This window comes from Danio rerio, chromosome 3 (genome assembly GCF_052040795.2).
Source record: "Danio rerio strain M-AB ecotype USA chromosome 3, GRCz13ab, whole genome shotgun sequence".
Classification (NCBI taxonomy): Eukaryota; Metazoa; Chordata; class Actinopteri; order Cypriniformes; family Danionidae; genus Danio; species Danio rerio.
The window spans coordinates 26,382,501-26,406,799 of record NC_141023.1 but is presented as its reverse complement, the minus strand read 5'-3'; the positions used below and the strand labels follow the sequence as shown (position 1 = coordinate 26,406,799).

The window sequence follows — 24,299 nt, the reverse complement described above, 5'->3', positions numbered from 1 at the left end:
AATATATATATATATATATAGAGAGAGAGAGAGAGGGGGAACCTGCTCGGTTCCTGTGGGACTATTAAAGGGGGTTTTGTGCTGCATTCACTCTCCAGTTTACTTTCAGTAAATTTCCTTCAGGAAGCTGAGGAACAGGGAGGGAGAAATAAACAGCTTCTGAGTGAGACCATACCGAGGGTGTGTTTAAAGAGCTTTCTGCTTAATTCAGCAGTCCAATAAATGACATTTAACACAAGCCCAAGGCTAGAAAGCCACTTGATTGTTAGACTGTGTGGTTGGGTTTAGAACGAATACACTTTTTGAACAAATACTTTTATGTGATAGGTTAATAATAATGCTGGGCAAAGATTATTTAAAAGCTTAAATATATATATATATATATATATATATATATATATATATATATATATATATATATATATATATACATACATATACATATATACATACATATACATAAAAACAAAACTGTACTTTTTTCCCTTTGATATTTAAATGTATATATAATTTCGTGTCATGTACATATTGTATATCTATATAAAGAATACTTTTCTCAAATGTAAACATGCATGTTTGGGTTTGCAGTATATATACATAATAAATATACACAGTAGTCATGCATATATTATGTCAAAACAAACTAGCGATCGAAAGTCAGGTTAAAGAAAGGGAATTTGTTTTTTTGCCTCTAAGTGGGATCCCTGATGGAATATACTATACACATACCGGCCACTTTATTAGGTACACCTGTCCAACTGCTCGTTAACGCATTTCTAATCTACCCATGATATGACAGCAACTCCTGAGTATTGTTGCTGACCATGTCTATCCCTTTATGACCACAGTGTACCCATCTTCTGGTGGTTACTTCCAACAGGATAACGCACCATATCATAAAGCGCGAATCATCTAAGACTGGTTTCTTGAACATAACAATAAGTTCACTGTACTCAAATGGCCTCAAGAGTCACCAGATCTCATTCCAATAGAGCACCTTTGGGATGTGCTGGAATGGGATATTCATGTCATGGATGATAAGCCGACAAATCTGCAGCAACTGTGTGATGCTATCTTGTCAATATAGACCAAAATCTCAGAGGAATATTTCCAGAACCTTGTTAAATCTATGCTTTGAAGGATTAAGGCCGTTCTAATGGCAAAAGGGGTCCAACATGGGACTAGTAAGGTGTACCTAATAAAGCGGCCGGCGATTTATAATGTGTATACAAATAGTATATAATGTACCCATTTGCCCATTCTTTTCTTAGGACAATTTTGAAACCAACAGAGTTAAACTTTTTAAACACTTTAAATGAAATGCAGAGGAACAGCATGGGAGAAATAAACTGCTTAACAGTGAGACCAAACTGAGGGTGTTAAAAGAGATTTCTGTTTAATTTAGTCATTGAACAAATGACACTTAACACAAGCCCAGGGCTAGAAGGCCATACATTTATTAGACTGTGTTTAGGTTTGGAACAAAAACATTTTTAAAACAAATACTTTGTGACACTTTTGTGATGGATTTAAAGTACATTTTATATACGTATCCATTGTTAGACATGTCTTTGTTGCATAAAAAGCAATGGCTTTTACAGATCCAAAAAGTTAGATCATCAACACATCTGGAATTTCTATGATGTCCACAGATTAGTCACAAGCACTGACTATACTTTTGGTGGGAGATTTGTGCCGGTGTGATCATCTAAACATATGCTGAAGCCCTCGAAGGTCTATTGTAAGAGGAGGGGAAAAGTTTTGATGATTTCCTATAAAAAAAATGTAAATTAAAAGAGATTTAATCTCTTGAAAAGATTTCCAGATTTTATTTTTCTTGTTGCAAAATTAACCTGCAGATGTTTCTGGGAGGCTCTGCTGTGTGTAGATAAGTAGTTAATTATTAATTAGTTTTCATAATAAAAGTATTGTTTATTTTATTATCTTGTTTTGTATTTAGTCTGGTTTTAATTTATTTATTTTTTTGTTTTTTACTTATTTTGTTGTGTATCATAAAGTTTAATTTGATATTTTATTTTGTTTAGTATTTGGTTTTAATAATAAAAAATAAGTTTTTAAAAAGTTAAATTATTATTTTTTAATATAATTTTATTTTGTTTAGTATTTTAGGTTGTTAATTTTTTTATTATTATTCAATACTTTATATAGTCTGATAGAGTTTGTTGTCAATTGCAGATGTTTTTTGCTGTATAATAATTTTAAAGAACAGAAAACTTTCACATTTCCCAGTTTTGCCAGTATTTTCTGAGCACCTGTTTTTGTCTCTCAGCTCTCTTGCAGATGTGAGTTCAGATATAGCCCTCAGGTCTGGTACAGGCTCAACCCACACTAATCTAGACAGTAGACCTGATGCTTTCATTCATACCATGAAGGCAATGGAAAGGTTATGTTTCTGAGTCGCAGCGGGGTAGAAGTGGCATTCAAAGATGAGTCTAAATAGCTTAAACATGTACTGGAGGTGGTTGTGCTCTGTATGTACAGAAATGGAACTGAAGTGCTTATGAAGGTCTTATGCAATGTCTAAGGTATGAGTCAGTGCTGGTCAGACTGAAACAGTGTGTGTTGTGTGTGAGTGAGCTGACATCTTGTGTTAACTTCATTTCACTGCAGTGGCTGGGGTTTTGTTTGGTATTTTCTTTAGTTATGTTTAGGATTTAGCTTTGTGTTTAGTGTTTTGTTTTGTTTGGTTTGGTGCTGTTTGTTTTTAGTTTTCTTTTATTTTCATGTTATTGTTGTTTAGGATATTCTTTGTTTCACAAATTCTAGAAATACTGCTATGAAGATAACAATATAAAAGATATATGATATATATCTTTTGTTTAGTGCTTTGTTTTTTGCTTAGCATTTTGGTTTGTTTTTAGTTAGTTTAGTTTGCTAAACTAACTAACTAACAGTTTGTATTTTTATTTAATTTAGTTTTTAAGCATTTAGTTTTTTATCTGTGTTTTCTTTTTTTTTTTTACTTAGTTTTTTTAAACAAAAAAATAAGATGCTAACTTGCATGGACCAAATTTACAAAATTTTTAATGGGGATTTATTTATTTATTTATTTGTTTTTTTGCCCTTGCTTTTTACAACAATATATCGAATTGTTAAACGTCTTAGTAAAATGCACACTAGGGCTTCACGATATTGGAAAATCTAACATTGCAATCTTTTGTTATTTTACCATATATATTATGATATGAATACAACTGAATACATATACGAGTACATCTCTATTAGGAAAGAATTGATCATTTTAGATTAATTGGGATTATTCTGTAAGGGAGTGCATCTAATAAGCAAATAAAGAAATTAGAAGCATAGATAAATACAATAAAGAAAAAGTTACAATTAAAATAATCAGTGTGTTGTCGTTTTTCTAGTATAAAAGAATTCAATTATACAGTAGTTTAATAGTAAAAACAATTCAATATAATTAATCATTATTAAAGTCCTAACGGTACAATTTTTTATGTCTGAATGTTTTTAAAATCCTCATACAGTCACAGCAGGCCTCTAAAACACATGCAAATGATAAATTATAACACAAACTCAGCATTGCATATCTTGCGATTTGACTATTGCGAATGACCACATTGCTATATCGATGCTGAAACCATATATAGTGCAGCCTTAATGCACACTATATAAAAGTACATACATACATCTACAGTATATCCCTATTAAACAACAACAAGTTTGTATGCTTAATCCTTTAATACATTTCATATATAGTTTATGTTAGGGCTGGGCGATATGGCAAAAATGCAGTCTTTAATTCTTTTTAATTTTGAACAATAACAATATATATTTTGATATAAGTTGTAAATGCTTCCAGCTTTAAAAGAGTATCACAACAGTGAGCCACAAAAATTAGACGCTTCATAAGATAACTTTTTAAGGTATTGTTTATTAACAAAAACAGATTAGGATTTTTTCAATAATATACTTATGATATACAATATAAAATATAATATTCTGAAGCACTGTCATTGATAGCATATATACCGTACACAAACAAAAATCCTTGTTGTATTTTCTAAAAATAAACAATTACTATTTTTATTAATTGTATGATTATTTTAACATATTTTACTTAATTAACTTTGTAAAACTAGTCAATATTAAAATAAATAACAGTTTAACAACTAATACTGCTTTTGGGAAAGTGAATCGAGCTCGCTAAACAATATTGATAATATTGGCGTAGCATATCTCCAATATCAACACAATTACTGACTCCTGTTGTTGCATCTGTCTGCTGTGTGATTGGCTCTTTAAATCAATATCGAGTAAAAAGGTCCGTAGGTTCATACATAGCTTATCATCAATAACGACATACAGTAAATTTTGTCGCAATTTGATATGATGTCATTTATCGGCCCAGCCCTAGTTTAGGTTCTGTTCAGATTCCAATTTACACGATATAAAATAGATTAAAAATGTCCCAACTGTCATACAGTGACAGATAAGTGATTGTTAAGTTGTTGTTTTTTTTCCTTTTCCAGGTGGCACTGCTGGATGTGGACATCTGTGGGCCATCAATTCCAAAAATAATGGGCTTAGAAGGGGAGCAGGTACTTCACTGCAATGACAGACTCTACATTATACTTGTGTCAGAATACTGGGATATCTGAATATTTTTTATAAAGGTAAGCTCATTCTCTACTTGTTCTCACTGTAGGTTCATCAGAGCGGCTCAGGCTGGTCCCCTGTGGTGAGATCTTATTCATCTTTATTCTTTTGAATTCTGAAGACACGTTGATTCCTTTATAGTGATTTGTGTTTTAAACCAGGATAAAGTAAATTCTCTCTTTTGTAGTATGTTGAAGATAACTTGGCTGTGATGTCCATCGGCTTCCTCCTCAGTAGTCCAGATGATGCTGTTATTTGGAGAGGCCCCAAAAAGAACGGTTTGTACTTCACCTTAGTCCAGTCTTCTGTTTTACACATCAGAAATATAATGCTTCTTTATTGTATTTAATAGGTTAGATCCTCATTGTTTCTTATTGAGTACTTTTACGTGGACACCAATATGCTGATTTTAATCCGATTAAGACAATACTCTCATTAAAAGTCTACCATGTAAACAGCAATTTGCAACAGGATAGTCTATACACACACGGCTGTTTGACACTATTCTCTGTTCCTACCGAGTCAGTGAAGGACCATAGATAGACCCAATACGGTGTGTGGTATCAAATTCCATTTAAACTGCACTTTATAAGCAGTTTATACTCACAGCCAATATCCCGTTTGTCACAGGGGGCATGCATGAAATGTTCCTTAATGAAAGTGAAAGTGCCAAACTTCAGTTAAAGTCGACAAATTAAAAATGAATTATGTTTATATGGATACACCTTAATTAAATGGGAATGGTTGGTAATATTAATGTCATGTTTGTGGCACATTATTACATGTGAGGGGGCAAACTTTTCAAGATGGGTGGTGACCTTGGTGGCCATTTTGAAGTTGGCCATCTTGGCCAACTTTTGTTTTTTTCAATAGGAATCGGGTCATTTAACACATCAGACTTATTGGGAATTTCCCAAGAAAAACAAAGGTGTGCTTGGTTTAAAAGTAACTTTATTCTTTCATGAATTATTTATAAGTTTCTGACCACTTATAAAATGTGTTTAATGTGCTGCCCATTGTGTTGGATTGTGAATGCAACCCTCTTCTCCCACTCTTCACACACTGATAGCAGCACCGCAGGAAAAAAGGCCAGCACAGGCTTCCAGTATCCGTATTTTCTGGTGCTTATAACGGGATCATGAAAGGAACATTCAAAAAGCAACTCATGTAAACACTTTAATGATGTTATTGTCTTATTCAGATTAAGGTAAATAATTTGATTACTGATGTCCATGTAAATGTAGTCAGTGTCATGCAGTCTCAATTTCTGAGTTGCAATATGCTGCATTTTGTGAGTATGTTGACTTGCAAGATAATCTGGCCGCACAGATCAGAACAGCACAGCACAAGGCCACGTTACATACCCTGTTGGAATTCTACCCAGTATGCTCTACTTCAAAGTGCTTCGTATTCATACGCCTCTGACACCCAAAAAGCTTGTTCAAGTCACATTTTACTGCACTGACAGTCTAAACTGCATTGGCAAGACCTGAAAATAAAGAAGAATATTAAAAATAAACAGTGGTTTCAGTCTAAATCATGTGAAATTAGTTTATTGTAAGTGAATCATAGGCGTGGGACGTTAGTGGGGGGATGTTATAGGGCGCAGGGTGGGGAAATTACACACAATTTTGGATGGAACAATGTTCTAATATGTAATCTATTTTTTTTTGCCATGTCACATTTAAATGTCATGCCCGACATGATATGGTGTTCACTTTGTTTTATATTTTTAGATATATGTTTATGAATTAGGTTTATCTAAATACATTAATCAGATGTTGCTGTTGCTAAATTTTGGCGAGGGTACAAAAATGCCTAAATGAAAATGATGTTTTTCCAAGTTTTCAATGTAAAAGATGAGATACAAGTGGGTATGTGTGGTCTCTTTACCTGTGGGTGGCAGTCATATGATTGTTGGTTTAATGTGTGTTTTAGATGAGAGTATTTCTGGAATACATGTTTGGTTTCAAGCAGGTGTTTTATTATATATATATATATATATATATATATATATATATATATATATATATATATATATATATATATATATATATATATATATATATATATATATAACATATTTCCAGTTGGTTAACCTGCAGGTTTCATTTCAGTCAGTCAACAGGTTTTTCATGTCAGTCACTGGCGGTTAGTTTAGTGCTGTATCTCTTAATTATATGATCAACATGTGTAATGTAACATGTGTTTTTTTTATCCAGTATCATATGATATATGAGCACCATTAGTTTCCTGTCACATTAAAACTCTGTGAAGCAGAAGTACAGCTTTCAAAATAACAATAAAAATGGGCCTGTTCTGACAGCACAACACAATGCACATAAATGAGTGTTAGCGGAACTTGACCAAAGCCAATCAAAGATTTAATATGCTATATGAGGACCAGCATGACATTATATGACATTCATTTATCTTATATTCATTTATTTTGCATATGCATACATTTTAGACAAATGAACAGAAACGCAATTATCAAATTTCCATAATGAGATGCCTAGAAAAGCATTGTTCTCTTAGGAAAGCATGTGGCTCTGTTTATCTAAGGGACTAAGTTAAGTTTAGACAAAATGGGTTTCACTTCCTCGTAGTCTCTATTTAACCACTGTCTGATATCTAAATGTTGCATCTGTGACATTTGTTTCACTTGAGTTTTTTTTTTTTACTGCTTGAGATGCAGTAATGACCAATGTGTCGAGCAGTCGCATTGATGTAGGCTATTGTGTGCATTGACCTGAATGTCAACTCGTGTACTGTATGTAGAAACATAATGCATGTTTTTCCTGTAGTGTTCATCAGATAAACTTGTAATTGGGTGAGAGAAGGCGAGCTATTTTTTTTTTTTTAACATTTTAGGAAGTAAGACTTTGTGATTCAGGGGAACTGATGTTGTTTTGTGCAAGAGTTTGACACTGAGAGTCAAATAATACCATACATGGCATGTTTTAGGGTTGCAGTTGAATACAAGTGTACAGGAGGCTGAAAAAAGGCCATACATTTGTACTTTTTGGTCATTTTTTGTTAAAGAGGTGATAATTAAGAACTTTATTTTATAAACCACTTTATTTTGCACTTATTTAAAGAATCTAAGTCCAATTTTTTTTCCTTCCATGTGGCACAGATGGAATATGGCCCATGTACCTGTACGCAGAAAAAATATCACATGGATTCTGATTTATGCAAATCAGGTTTAGGCCTTGTTCATATGTGGAAATTTATCTGATATGAATCGAATCTGGGTGTTCGTGTCTGCAGTGTAAGCTGGTAGATCAGATTTTCACCTTTCAATTAGGGTTGCACCTCATTAAAAATCATAGCGAATGACGTCAAGTCTGCCGCTTTCATTTCGGAACAGACTTCAGCAGAGTCCCAAACCTTAAAGCTCAAACACGAGGACTAAAAAAGTGTTTATATTGTCATTTAGCACAGGTTTTTACACATGAACGAGAGAGAGAGAGAGTGAGCTAGAGCACAACATCTGCCACATAACCAATATAGACTAATATAAAACTGTTGCGTACAGTACATCACCTGCAAAAGTCATGCCATGGACATCACATTAAGATGCCTACTGGTTTAAAATGGCCTAGATTAAAAGATGGGCAATTGAGAACTTTCCTATAGTAAAATTTTCAAAATGATTAAAATATTTAAACCCTGCGAACAGAAGGAAAAGAGTCCTCTTTTTTTATCAGCTGTCATTCAGCACCCGCTCTTTTTTTTCCATGGTCCCTGCGCCTTTACCGTGTGCTGTGTAAATACAGACAATCGGATACTAGTCACTTTTAAAAGATGTTGTAAGCCTGTTATCAAAACAGTCAGATACAGTCACAAAATTGAAAATGACCATCAAGAGTTGTAGTGTAAATGCAACCTAACTGTGCACTGTAAAAATGTTGGGTTCCACACAATTTATATATGTTGGGACAACAGGAAGGGATTAAGTTATATATCTTTATATATATATATATATATATATATATATATATATATATATATATATATATATATATATATATATATATATATATATATATATATATATATATATATACACACACACACACACACACATATATATATATATATATATTTTTTTAACAAATTGAAGTGTATTGAACTTGGCCTGTCATAGTAATGAATATATCAACTTATCGCACAACACATGGACATTACCTCAATCACTTTTGGTAATGCAATGTAAATCGCCCATACATAAAAACCAATTCTAGCAACATTTTAGCAACTTCTCTATCACTAATGGTGTTGTCAGTGTCAGTATGGTTAAAAACACTATAGTATTAACTATAAATTACTATAGTATATTTTCATGTGGGTGCCTGACAACTGAAAATAGATCTGGAGGCATATATCAGAGCCATGTTTTTTTTTTACTTGCAATTTTTTTTGCTAACATTTATTATTATTTGCTTGTTTAGGATATACATTTTCACATTGTGAGTCCAATGCCTAATAATTGAATTTTTAAAAGGACTATAATTAAATAAAATATTCTTAATATTAAAATTTGGAGGTGATACGGTGGCTCAGTGATTAGCACTGTCACCTCAAAGCAAGACGTTCGATGCTTCGAGTCCCGGTTGGGTCAGTTGGCATTTCTGTTTGCATGTTCTTCCCATGTTGGCGTGGGTTTCCTCAGGGTGCTTCAGTTTCCCCCACAGTCCAAAGACATGCGGTATAGGTGAACTAAATAAAAAACTGATATTTCCCAGTACTGGGTTGCAGCTGGAAGAGCATCCGCTGTGTAAAACATATGCTGGATAAGTTGGTGGTAAGTTTTATTACGTTTTTATCAGTCGGTTTTATTTTTCAGCTTATGTCTGATTCTAAATGAATTTTCAATAGTATATTCAAAAATCACAACCACATGACCAATTAAAATTTTTCCACAACACACATTGAACAACACATTAACACACAGTACATGGATCCAAACATATTCACACCTCATAATAAAAGAGGAAATTATGGGAAGGGGGGGGGGGGGGTTAAATTGGGAGAAGGAATAAAATATGATAATAATTAAATTACAATGGGGGGGGGGGGGTCAACTTTCAATTAGGATTTAGTATCACAATATAAATATTAAACATTTTCTTCATCACAGCACATAGCAGTGAGTGCCAGGTACTTTGGTGTATTTGACTTTTTCTTTGTGTATCTCATTTGGAATATAATAAGATAAAGGATGGAAGGATGGGATAAAGAAAGTAAATTACAATAGCTGCATTACTGCAGAATAACTGCAAAAATGTGTGCATGTTTTTGCCAATAGCCTCATGGTCAGCGCTTCTGTACACCCTCCACAACTTCAATATCTAATGTTTTACTTTTATTAATTGTATCATCTCTTGTTGAATTATGAAGTTATTAGTATGTAGTAATTTGTGTTATCTATATTAATCTTTCCATGAAAGATCCATATTTTGCTAATTTGGCATTATATAAACAAACAAAATCTTTGCTTTCTCTCCTTGTACTATAATAAAGACAAATATTAAACTTTAAATAAAAGTATGCATCTCAGATGTTTTTTTTAACGCAGTTGCAAAGCTCTTTGCTTATCTGACTTGCATCTCAAATGAGATTAGACTGGAGTGCTAAGGGGTGCAGTTGTGTGCAATGTTGTCTATTTGTTATGGTACATTGTCACATGTGTAGTATCTTTTTCGCAGGCATGATAAAACAGTTCCTCAGGGATGTTGACTGGGGAGAAGTGGACTATCTGATCGTAGACACACCTCCGGGAACATCAGATGAACACTTGTCCATCGTGCAGTATCTGAGTGGCGCTGGCATCGATGGAGCAGTCATCATCACAACACCACAGGTGAATAAACCACACTCAGAACACAGCAAATGGCATGTTCCAGGAAGTAGAGTTTACATGTCATCTAGTTTGCATTCTTTTGGAAAGTAATAAAAAAATAAAAATAAAAAAAAAAAGAAAAGTTTGTATATACAGTTAAAGTCAGAATTATTGGCCCCTTTGAATTATTTTTTCTTTTTTTAAATATTTTTCAAATGATGTTTAACAGAGCAAGAAAATTTTCACAGTATGTCTGATAATATTTTTTCTTCTGGAGAATGTCTTATTTGTTTTATTTCGGCTAGAATAAAAGCAGTTTTTAATAGTTAAAAAGCCATTTTAAGGTAAAAAAATTTTTGTCCCTAACAGCTATATATTTTTCCGATAGTCTACAGAACAAACCATCATTATACAATAACTTGCCTAATTACCCTAACCTACCTAGTTAAACTTTAATAACCAAATTAAGCCTTTAAATTTCACTTTAAGCTGGATTGAAGTGTCTTGAAAAATATCTAGTAAATTATTATTTACTGTCATCATGGCAAAGATAAAATAAATCCGTTGTTAGAAATGAGTTGATAAAACTATTATGATTAGAAATTTGTTGAAAAAAAAGTCTTCTCTTTGTTAAATAAAAATTGGAGAAAAAAAAATAATAAACGGGGGCTAATAATTTTGACTTCAACTGTATACACACATACACGCATACATGCATACATACATACATACATACATACATACATACACACATACATACATTTCAATATGTTAATGTCATTGGCCCATGAACATTTTCTGCTTGATATAAAACTATTTTATTCCAACTGTAACAAGAGACAATTCAATCATATTTTAATGTTAAAACAGCTGTCATAATATTTTTTATCAATAAGTTGACCTCTTTGGATTTTCAGAAGCTTTGAAACTTAAAAATGTAAGAGGAAATACTTTAGCACCATCGTTATTGTTTACATCCATCAAAATGGTCTATATATGTACAAGCATATAAGAATTTTGATCATGAGTTCAGATGTATTTAAGTGTAGGGAACAAGTTGCTTTCATGCTTAACGGAATGTTGAAAAAAAGTTGGTTTCCTGTACATTTCCAGTGAAGTGGAACTGACTGGTGTGAACGATATATAAAACAAAATTAAAGTTATTAATGTCTTCAGAGGAGTTGCACATGTGCTTAAAGAAGCCAACAGCTAATTATACTTTAATACTATAAATGTATTTTCTATACTTGCGTTAAGAAATGAATAGAACTCTTAAAGGGGCTGTACTGTTAATGAGAAGCACTGAAGCACGGAAACCTTGACTACTTCCTCTTGAACTGCAGAGACCACCACATCATTCAAATGGCAGTTGAAGAGACACCTCTTCTGCATGCTCCTAACAAGCCTGCAATCTTCAATCAATGCACTTACATTCTCTTCTTCAGTTGCTTTTCTAATTTAGTTGTCTGATAAAACCCAATTTCATATTACAGCTGTCATTGGCTTTTTAAATAACTCCTTTGTTTCTCTCTTTAGTAGGTCACTTTTTGGTAAAAGTACCTGCTGAATCCTTATACAGTTGAAGTCATAATTATTAGCCCCCCTGACTTATTAGTACCCCTGTTTATTTTTTTCCCCAATTTCTGTTTAATGGAGGGAAGATTGTTTCAGCACATTTCTAAGCATAATAGTTTTAGAAACCTATTTCTAATAACTGATTTATTTTATCTTTGTCATGATGACAGTAAATAATATTTTACTTGATATTTTTCAAGACACTTCTATACAGCTTAAAGTGACATTTAAAGGCTTAACTAGGTTAATTAGGTTAACTAGGCAGGTAAGGGTAATTAGGCAAGTTATTGTATAACAATGGTTTGTTATGTAGACTATCAAAAAAAATAGCATAAAGGGGCTAAATTTTGTCCCAAAATTGGTTTTTAAAAAATTAAAAACTGCTTTTATTCTAGCCGAAATAAAACAAATAACTTTCTCCAGAAGAAAAAATATTATCAGACATACTGTAAAAATTTCCTTGCTCTGTTAAACATCATTTGGGAAATAATAAAAAAAGAAAAAAATCAAAAGGGGGCTAAGAATTCTGACTTCAACTGTATGTACATGTAAAACAGAACTGAAATTTTGGTTTTGCCATAGAATTGTTACTGTTACCACTTTACCAATTTTTTTACCATCTGGTATAGGTTGTTTTCAATCACCTGGTTCCAATTAACGCGCAAAATTCAGAGGGAAGGCAGAAAGTAAAAAACTAAATGGGAGACATAGAGGAAAGTCTGTGTTTTTGCGATTTATACCATATTTCAAAGGAGATGTAAATAGAAAATAGCCACATATGTTGGGCATGATCCTTATATCATGAAGAGGGCAGAGTTTTCTACTGAACTAAAATATATTTGCCTGTCATCGAGACGATATATTCTATTTGCCTGTCATCGAGCCGATATATTCTTCTATTACATGAAAAAATACCATAGTAAATACTATAGATAATTACTTGAATTAACATGTCATGGTAATTATATTGTTGCTGTGGTACAAAACAACTGTAGTAATAAACAAATTATTCAAGAGGCTTTAGTTCTCTTCGCTATAATTATACACCATCACAATGCACCTCAGTTTACACTAACGTTATTTATTACAGTTCATAAGTTTACTGTACTACAATATTTGGTGGTAGCGTTCATTAACAAAGAGCTGTACACATTTTACACTTCATGGTTGTTTATTATGCCGAAATGCCGGTAAAGACTTGGATTATTGCAAAATAAGGAGATTTCATTACAGCGAGAACATGATAAAGTACTCTATTTATGTTCTTCTGGATTTTGTATGAGTGTGGTGGTGTTTGTGTCTGATTTTTATACAACACATTAACATATTTTTACATATTGCTAGGCTTGTATATAATCTTTATTGGTGCTGTCAAACGAAGCGAGCATTCAAAAGAAAGCTTGTACACATGGATGGATGGAATAAATGTTTATTACATGCCACCTTTTCTTTCGTTTTTCAGCCATTTTCATGAACTTTCCCTCTTTTATGAGCGAAAACTTTCGGAAGTCTATAAAAGCTGTTCGCTATTTCTTGTTTTAGCCAGTTTAAACAATTATAAACAACAGAAAAAAGAAACATTTTGATGTTCTGATAACGATTCCTCTGTAGAAGAATCACTTCCTGCCCTCCATCTGAGTCTCGTGTGCCATCAATGACGTCATGTGAAAACAACCTATAGACAATTGGAACATGTTCACCTACATGTTTTATATACACACTCAGAAGTCCACTATGTAAATCAATGCAACTGCCCACTGAAGAAGCTGACTGTTTTACAGTGATATCTTTTGTCAAACATTTTACAAACACTCTAAATAAAATCGACTAACATGTAGACACTTTTATAAATTTATAAATGCTTTTTGTGTGTCGGAGAAGCTGAATATACACATTCCATAATATTCTGTCTCCAGAAGTGGAATCAAAAAAGTAAAAATAAAAGAGCAATAAGACAGTTTATCCCTAAATGGTATTAATCAGCTGACACAAGAAAGCATTTCCATACAGTATATGATTTTCTGCTTTATTTGTAGTTTGAGTGCTTATAGTTTATTGCTGGTTAGTGTATATACAATACAACAAACCAATAGAGATCAATTAAATCCAGGTTATTTTGTCCAAATGGCCCTTCAACATACATTTAAATGCTTCTCTTGTGAGCACTCGTGTTTGGGTTTTGATCTAACCCTTCCTCTTGTTTTAGCACACTCAAATTTCTTGCAAGCACACAAGTAGGCCTGTCACGGTTAGCTTTTCAGTAACAGATCTTTATAACATTCTGTGATGTGTATGTGTGTGTTTCACTGTATGCTGTTTTGTATTTGTGTTAGACCCCATTTACACCATTATTTTGTGTCACATACTTGTGATCAAATGATCAAAACACATCCTAATGCCAGATTTGAATAGGAGCCAAGAGACTGTTTAGGGAAGTGGAACTCATTGGTGTGAACAGTTTATAATTAAAGAAAAGATGTATTGTTTTTAGACAAGTTGCACATGATCAAAGAAACCACCAACAAAACATCCTCATAGCTTAGCATTTACCAGGCAGTTGATGGATAACCCCATTGAGTAGATCAATTTTTAAAGCAATCTTTACTGCAGCTGTATTATATAACTGCACTTATACTTCGTAAATAAAACAGCCAAAGGTCATTGTATGTGCTGGAATCTGTAGTGTTTTGCATCACTGCATTTTAAATTAAATGTCTGCTCTGTGGGTGTTAGGGCCACCCCTTTTGTAACACATACTGCAACCACAGCAGATGTAGGAGAAAAATGTCAGCCAACATCAACACTTTTGCTATATTTTTAGAGTGTTTATGTACAGTATTTGAACATGTCACTGCACACTTCGATGGCTGTATAATGTTGTTGTTTTTTTATTCACTTTTCATACAGGAAGTATCTTTGCAGGATGTGAGAAAAGAGATAAGATTCTGTAAAAAGGTCAACTTGCCCATCCTAGGTGTGATTGAGAACATGAGTGGATTTGTTTGTCCTAAATGCAAGGTACAGTATAAAAAAAGGGTCTAGTACTTGATTTTGTGACTTTGTGTATTGATGTTTACATTAACATTTATTAATTTAGCAGACTCTTTCATCCAAAGCGACTACAAATCAAAAGAAAGCAAAAATGTACACTCAACGGCCATTTTATTAGGCACACCTTACTAGTACTTGGTTCGACCCCCTTTTGCCTTCAGAACTGCCTAATCCTTTGTGGCATAGATTCAACAAGGTACTGGAAATGTTCCTCAGAGATTTTGGTCCATATTGACATGATAGCATCACGTAGTTGCTGCAGATTTGTTGTCCTCACATCTATGGTGTGAATCTCCCGTTCCACCACATCCAAAGGTGCTCTATTGGATTGAGATCTGATGACTGTGTTGGGCATTTGAGTACAGTGAACTCATTGTCATGTTTAAGAAACCAGTCTGAGATGATTCATGCTTTGTGTGTTATCCTGCTGGGAGTAGCCCTCAGAAGATGGGTACACTGTGGTTATAACGAGATGGACATGGTCAGCAACAATGGTAGGCTGTGACGTTGACAGGATGCTCAGTTGGTACTAATGGGGCCAAGTGTGCCAAGAAAAAAGCCCCCACACCATTACACCACCACCAGCAGCCTTAACCATTGATACAAGGCAGGGTGTGTATCCATGCTTTCATCTTGTTGACATCAAATTTTGACTCTACCATCAGAATGTCGCAGCAAAAACCAAGACTCATCAGACCAGGCAATGTTTTTTCAATCTTAGCTTGCTGTTCTTAGCTTATCTTCTGCTGCTGTCCATCTCAAGGTTGGACTTGTTGTGTGTTCAGAGATGCTCTTTTGTGTACCTCAGTTGTAACAAGTGGTTATTTGGGTAACTGTTGCCTTTCTATGAGATTGAACCAGTCTGGCCATTCTCCTCTGACCTCTGGCATCAACAAGGCATTTGCACCCACAGAACTGCCGCTCACTGGATATTTTCTCTTTTTCGGACCATTCTCTGTATACCCTAGAAATGTTTGTGCGTGAAGATCCCAGTAGATCAGCAGTTTCTGAAATAAGCAGACCAGTCCATCTGTCACCAACAACCATGCCCTGTTCAAAGTCACTTAAATCACCTTTCTTTCCCATTCTGGTGCTCGGTTTGAACTGCAGCAGATTGTCTTGACCATGTTAACATGCCTAAATTCATTGAGCTGCTGCCATTTAATTGGCTGATTAGAAATTTGCGTTAACGAGCAGTTGGACAGGTTTTCCTAATAAAGTGCCGGTGAGTGTAAGTGCCTGGTGCAAATAAATAGAATGTCCTATTCTTGGAGTTTGATTTTATTATCATAATAACCACTCTCTTGCTTATGCTTGAAAGCAATAATGCAGTTTTTTCAGTCAGCTACAGTTAATGAGGACGGGAGTTGTCAAGATTAAAAGAGGATCCGAAAGCAATCTATTAAGAGAAAGGAAATATATCAAATTTGCATCATCGTGTCAATTTTTCTGAAATCATATGAAGCCTTGTGCAATAAAGACAAGTTATTAAAAAATGATAATAAAGGCAATAAAGATACATTTACACTACTGTTCAATTTTAAGGCAGAACAATTTGTTAGGGGGAAAGAAGGGTGGTTATATTTATCAGTTAAACTAAACAAAGATAACTAATATTTGTAATAATAAATGCATATTTTTAAACTTCAGTTCATCAATCAAACAAAACAAAAACAATTCCACAAAAATAAAATAGTGTGTCGCAATCATACCTGTCAACCCTCTTGTTTTTCCTGGGATTTTCCCGTATTTTACAATTCTATCTCACTATCATCCCGTAAAGGTATTTTCCATATTTTTTATATTTCTATGAAGGGTGGAAATAAACATTAAGGAACCAATTCTCCCTATATGCAACCCATACCACCAAACCACCAGGGGACACCCCTTGCTCTTAAACGTGACAGTGTTCTGTGCTTTCATTGCTTTCTGTGATTTCATTCAGGCATTGAAACACTTTGAAATGAATATAAAAACTGTCAGATGCGCTCCAAAGAAACAAACAAACTCTGTCTCCCAAACGGATTTTGTACACGTGATTTTAAGCAGAGCAAAAGTGGACACTCTTTTTTTGGGTTTTGAGTGCGTGTTCAAACAGACATATAATAATAATAATAATAATAATAATAATAATAATAAACTTTTAATAAAATAATTACATTTTCTTTTAAACACAACAAAAACTTAGGAAAGCAATCACATGCTTTCATTATAGACCTGTGCATTTTTAAAGTGACACATCTGTTGTTTAATGTAATTAAATAAAAAATCTAAATGAGAGATTCATACGCTGCTCTTTAATCAGAAGGTTTCAGTTATACAGTGAAGAAAAGGTTTATGATAGCTATTATTTTAATAGGCTAAATTGTTTGCTAATTTATTGACAGTTTTTACTTATGTGTATTATTAATTCTATCCTTTGTAAAAAAAGATATAATAATAATAATAATAATAAACATATTACTGAATGTTTCAACTGTTTATTTTCAATGAAGCAGCTTCAGATCAACATATTTATTAATTTGGGAATTAAATATTTAATTTTCCCCTTGTTTTTATATCCCAATGTTGACAGGTATTGTTGCAATTATCATAACAATAAGAAATGTTTCTGTACATCAAATATAATATATCATTTGACGCTGAAAACTGGGGAAATAACTGCTGAAAATTCAGCTTTGACCTGGCTGGAATAATTAAAATTTAAAGTATATGAACTCAGAAAAATTATCAAAATATTTTACACCTAATTTTTGTTTATAAAGGTTGCCTTCTTTGGACTCTTTTTCATTCAGCTTCAATCCTACATTATAGCTACATGAAAAAGAGCAACTAAATTATGTGCTACACAGAAGAAAGTAGAAGAAACACAAGTGACTAATTTAAATATCATTAAATGGACAATGACATTAAACAGGGTTTTTTAAATATCTTTTTTCCACTCTGTTGACAGAACACATCGCAGATATTTCCTCCGACCACAGGAGGAGCACAGAGAATGTGTGAAGAACTAAATCTCCCTCTTTTGGGCAGAATTCCCCTTGACCCACGGATAGGTAAAAAAAAAAAAAAACATTAATCTTCTACCATTCACAAGGAAAAGAACGAGATAAAATACTATTCTACCATAGCAGTCAGTGTATGGGGAAGTATAACAATTTACATCGTAGCGATGTGGTGCTTTCTATTTCTTGATTTTGAGAGAGTGTTTCCTTGTTTTTATAATCACAGTGTTGTTAGTATATTGAATGAAGTATCAAAAACTCCCTAAAATGTCTGAGAAAGTCTCTGCAGGCGGTAGTTTCTAGTTCTCTAATGCACTTCTGCTTTTCAAGGGAAAAGTTGTGACGAAGGAAAGTCATTCCTGACTGAAGTTCCAGACTCTCCTGCAGCAGCGGCCTATCAGAGCATAGTTCAGAGTAAGTCTCTTTAGGGCTTTTTGGTATTTTCTTCTAAGTTGAATCTTTAACACCTTGTTGAGAAACATTTACAGTGTAGTTTTTTTAATGCTGAGTTAGTGAGTGCCAGACATTGCAGTGCCAAACATGTACAGTGTAAGCTGATCTTATGGTAAAAGTTTACTGCTAATAGCTTAGCAACTGTCAACCAATCATGCTTCTCACATTCACAACATATTTTCAGAAGCAGCCATAGATGCTACATTTCCTTCTACCTATTTTAATGCGCATTTTGGATATGTGCATAAAAAATGGTTGATGAAAGCGCCAAGATGTGCATAAATTTAGAAAATGTGCATAAAACGTGTGTACATAACTAAGTAGGATAAACTTTTTATTTGATAAGTAAAGATGCATATAAACTACAATGGAAACACTTTTACCAAACAAATTCCAGCATGCACATTAAAAAAGTCATGTGATTTTGTTATAAGAGATCATGTGATGGTAAAAATGTGTGTAAATGGACAAACCAACAGGCTCAGCACATTGTAAAACATCTTAAATGTTGTTTTGGTCATTCTAAAATGCCTTCATCATTTCGGTATTAGTGTTATTATATTATTAATGACCTCCAGAATCAAAAGTACCTGTGCAACGGGTCTCGCGCCTTCAAACTCCATGTGTTATCCCTGCATGTCAGGATTGCCTTCTGAGGCGCAAGTCCTTTATTAAATGAGGAAAAGATTCACGCAGCTTCTCCTACCGCAGTAAATTCCATTTTACTGTTGATTATTTGGCGCCAGTTAATCAGGATGTGACGATTTTGTTCTCTTTGACACGTTGGATGAAAATGCTGCTTTATTCACACATCTTGTATGCGATGTTCCTGTTTTGCACATAAAGTTAATTAGCATTTTTGGATGGAAACATAGCTATAGATGCACTGTTGGTTGTATATTAAAAAATAACCCTACCCATACAAATGTCAAATGTATTGCAATGCACCAAAGTATGCATTTCATTGTGACACGTAAGTTGTAACACATCTTTTGTATCTTTTTCATGGCTTGTGATTGGACTGCGTCGAATTAAAAAAGCATGCAGTTAGAATTCATTGTCATTACGAAAAAGATCTTGTCATTATTAATAACTATCTGCTGTACTAAAGAGCTTTTCGACACAATCATTACATCCAAATTTGTATCAGTTAATTAGTTGTTTTTTATGTATTTTTTTGTTAAAAAATAATTTTAAGTCACTTTGTATGAACATGTGACTTGTAATGACTTTTTACTTATTAAAGGTGCAGTAGGTGATCTGCCAGAATGCTAACGTTAACATAATTTAGAAAATGTACGTCCCTCCGCTTTGTCCAAAGCCATGCCTCATTAAGTCATGAACACCAAATAGATGATGATCTGATGACAATACACAACCTTATATAACACTAGAGCATGTCATTCACCATTTAGAAAACTCTATGGAGATACACACTTTGTCCAGCGTAGTTGTTGACAGGCATGCAGCTGCAGGAATTATATTTCCCTATAACTGGCATTGGGGTAAAGCTTTATATCCGCACATTCAGACTTTAATAATATGATTTCATTAAAGTATTGTTCGCAAATTCTAAATAGTGAAATCATATAGTCAGCTAATGACTATTTAATGCAACATTGTTTACTGTCAATTAAATCATTAAGTCATACCCACATGCTATTTCAGACCCAATATTCTAAGTAACGTTAGAGCAGGAGCCTGTCACAGGTTGTCAAAAATTTTTTTTTTAAATTAACGAATGTGCAAATATAAATCAAACTTCACCTTAGTAAAGCTGGATAGGCGGAAGAGCACCATTTACTTATGTTTCGTTATTCAAATAAAAAAATAATAAATCAGATCAGAAAAAACGTAGTCAACTTTTTACATTACACTTACTTACCAAGACAATGAGTGACTTTTAGTTTTCAACTGTGCTCACTGATCCTTGATCCTCGTGTTTTTGTCTTTAGGGTGTCCGCGGGGTCTTAAATTTTTTTTAAAAGTTGATAAATCAATTATGAGAGTATTAAGGCCCTTAAAAGGTATTAAAAAGTCTTAATCACATTGTTACGAGGTCTTAAATTTTGTTCAAGCGTTGTCCAAAGTGTTTGACTCCGAAAGAGCATAAATATATTTATTTTCCTCCAGTTTAAACAGTGGCTGAAGCTTGTCGCTGAAAACAACTGCCTAATATATTCTTTTAAACTTTGTTTCTTCTGAACTTATCTTAATTCTGTTGCATGATTGTGCTCTACTGATTTATTTAACTACAGCTGTTTATTAACAACTGTTTATAAAGTTAAAGATTTGATACTGATTAGAACTTGAAGTGGCGATGAGGTCTTAAAATATATTTTGAGAGTCTTTAAAAAGTCTGAAAAAGGTATTGAAATTACCTTTAGGATTCCTACATATACCCTGATCTCCTTTTACACTTGAACAGCTAAACAAATGCTTAGGTCTATTTAACCAATTATATTATCAGTGCTGTAAAACATACGCCATGAATTTAAATATAGTCAATCTTTCATGACGTTTTCAGTGACTGAACAACACTACCATGCATATAAACCGTTTATAAACAAGAAAACAATCTACATAAGCTTAGCGTGACTAAAATAGTTTAAAAGCATACCTGTCTAAAAGTAATACTTCAGCCATGGTGTCATCCTTCAGATCGTTGTTTTGAGCTTCTGCATTTTTGGCAGAAGCCCTTTTAAAAGGCCGCCTTGGTCTTTCAGAAAGAAGTTCAGGTTGCTGCTTGCTGAGTTTACCTGATGTCACTGTCAGCTGTAGGTGTCCATGCTTCTCATGCACACGCAAATGACGGATCTTGTCTGCATGTATGAGCTGCACAAAAACACACATTTAAATTTGTTGACAGAGAGTTACCTATCGTAATTGAGTTATTTGACGGCCCGATGATTTTTAATAGGATGAACACTTTTTAGGCTCATGTCTTACCCAGAATATAAAAATACATATAAATACATTTAGATCACAGATTTGTTTAATCATTACTATAGGAATGAGAAGAGACTTTCAACCAACACAACAAAAAATGTTTTTGAAGACTATCATCTACTGCACCTTTAAATATATTGCTGTAATATGAGGATACTCAGTGCTAGCATTCATCCATCTAATGACACCACAGAAAGGCTAATTAGAATGGATTAATTGTTAACATTGTTAATAATTACCTATAGTTAATATATTTTAAGTATAAAATCCTGGTTCTGTACTAACCTGTCAGGCATATAAGCTGATTAACTGCCATTATTTAACATTCTGGTAATGCTGCTTTATAGATTTGCCTAACAGTCCTAATTACTGGCACTGACAGTTTAAAAATGCCAAGCTTTGCCACAGGCACAAATACTGTGTACACAGTAACTATAGTAAATACAGGGACACAATTGTGACTGAATAAAAACAACTGCAGAAATAACAATATATAGACGATATGTTGAGCGTTTGATTTCCCCATTCCTTTTTAGAAGAACCAGTTTTTCAGTATGTGTTTCGGTAAGCTAAGACATAAATGAGCGTAAGATATTTAATCTGGATTTGTCTGCCAAGAATGATAAGATTCTGAGAACTTGTTTTATATAGATTCTTTCCTCCACTTTTTTGCTTACTCAAGGATGTTTTGCTTGGTCTAATACTTGTTATCCATTTGCATTTATTTACCTTATTAAAAAAATTTATTTCATTTAAAATGTTTCAAAATCTAGTTTGCAATAGCCCCTTTCACACAGTGATACCGGTTAATATCCTGAAAATTTCTGGAACGACTTTACCGGTAAATTCAAAAAAGCGCTGTTCACACAGGCGAGGACGTTACGGAATTTTTCCGGAAAAGAGCATTCACACATCCATGGCAAAATGCTGGTAAATTCTGACATCATTAGCCAGAAATGACCTCTAAACGGCTGCGCTTGTGTTTGTAAACATTTGACTACATTACAAACTCTTTGGATGGATCAGTATTGAGTACAATTCCAATGAAAACATATAGAGGAACACTTTCGTATGTCGAGATGTTCATGATATGTGTGTGTGCTGGCGCTCACGCAAAGCTTGAAGGTAAACAAACAACGGATTATCATAAACATTTTATCGATAATTATTTACACAGTTGGCATTAAGAAGGAACATAGAAACGTTATCTGACTAACATCTAATAGCTAAAGGTGTCTGGAAAAATATTCACAGGCTTTTATTCTCATAAACCGCGCGGACGTGAATGCGTCTGACTGTTCTGATTGGCTAAAGCAGGTGTCTCACGTCAGCACGTTCTAGACGTGGACGCGCTCTTTCCGGTAATCTTCCTTCTGCATTCACACAGTGCAGCATTCCGGCAAATTACCGGTAATGTTACAACTTCTCTTTCCGGAAAATAGCCAGAATGAATTTACCGGTATTTTTAAAAAGGGCCTGTTCACACATACAGACCTTTCCGGAAAATTGCTGGGAATTTTCCGGAAAGGTCTGTGTGTGTGAAAGGGGCCAATGTATGGGACACTGCTATATATTATAGATGTAAATATTCAATTAAAGTAGGGCATTAAAGTGGTTTATATATATATATATATATTTTTTTTTTTTATTTTTTTTTCCCCCAAATATATGTATATACTTTTTTTTTATTTGATGTTAGATGTTTTGTCAAGTTTGCCCCTATGTTGGTGATCAGATATGATTAGTAAGGGCTACTGGTTGGATGTGGATGCTTGCAAAGGTGTTCTAAAGTGTTTGCACATACACTAACTGACAAAAGTCTTGTCATCTGTCTACGTTTTAGAAATAGCAAATAATAACTTGACTTCTAGTCGATCATTTGGTATCAGAAGTGGTTTATATGAAAGGCAAATGCCTCTAGATTTTGCTTCTTTTACCAAAATAAAATATGATCATGCATTGATTTTTAATTATTTGATTAAGACATTAAGGTCTGACTTTGCGTAGACAAAAGTCTTGTCACTTAACAGAAATAATGTACAGTATAGAATGTAAAGTCATGGTGTATGACTCCCATGAGCTTCAACGACTGCATCCATACATCTCTGCAATGACTCAAATAACTTATTAATTAGGTCGTATTGAATGACAAAGAAATCGGTTAGAGTTCAACAAAATTATTTGGATTCATCGTCAATACCTCCTCCTTCATCTTACCCCAGACATGCTAAATAATGTTCATGTTTGGTGACTGGGCTGACCAATCCTGGAGCTCTTTAACTTTTTTGTTTTTTGAAACTTATATGTGGAGGCTGAAGTATGAGAAGGAGCGCTACCCTGCTGAAGAATTTGCCCACTCCTGTGGTTTGTAATGTAATGGGCAGCACAAATGTCTTGATACCTCAGGCTGTTGATGTTGCCATCCACTCTGCAGATCTGTCATATACCCCCATTCTGAATGTAACCCCAAACCATAATTTTTCCTTTACCAAACTTGACTGGTTTCTGTGAGAATTTTGGGTTCATGTGGGTTCCAGTAGGTCTTCTGCAGTATTTGTGATGATTGAGATGCAGTTCAACACATGATTCATCAGAAAAATCTACCTTCTGCCACTTTTCCAGATAATCAACTAGAAGTCAAGATATTATTTGTTGCTCTTACAACTGGGATTGATGACAAGACTTTTGTCAAGTAGTATATACACAGACATATTTAAGACGTTATTCAATTATGCCAATGCCAATTCAAAAAAGCTGCTGGTCATTACTCAATTAAA

The 24,299-nt window shown here is 33.7% G+C and overlaps 1 protein-coding gene across 3 annotated transcripts in view; it reads left to right on the top strand.

The window, feature by feature from the left end:
• nubp1 (nucleotide binding protein 1 (MinD homolog, E. coli)) overlaps window positions 1-24,299 on the top strand; it is a 47,946-nt gene that overhangs the window by 22,119 nt on the left and 1,528 nt on the right. For all 3 annotated transcript variants that reach the window (NM_001017538.3, XM_087242645.1, XM_087242646.1), the window contains 7 exon segments: window positions 4,515-4,583; window positions 4,691-4,723; window positions 4,829-4,919; window positions 10,356-10,510; window positions 14,972-15,082; window positions 18,069-18,171; window positions 18,451-18,534. In NM_001017538.3, coding sequence (NP_001017538.1) covers window positions 4,515-4,583; window positions 4,691-4,723; window positions 4,829-4,919; window positions 10,356-10,510; window positions 14,972-15,082; window positions 18,069-18,171; window positions 18,451-18,534 — 646 coding nt within the window.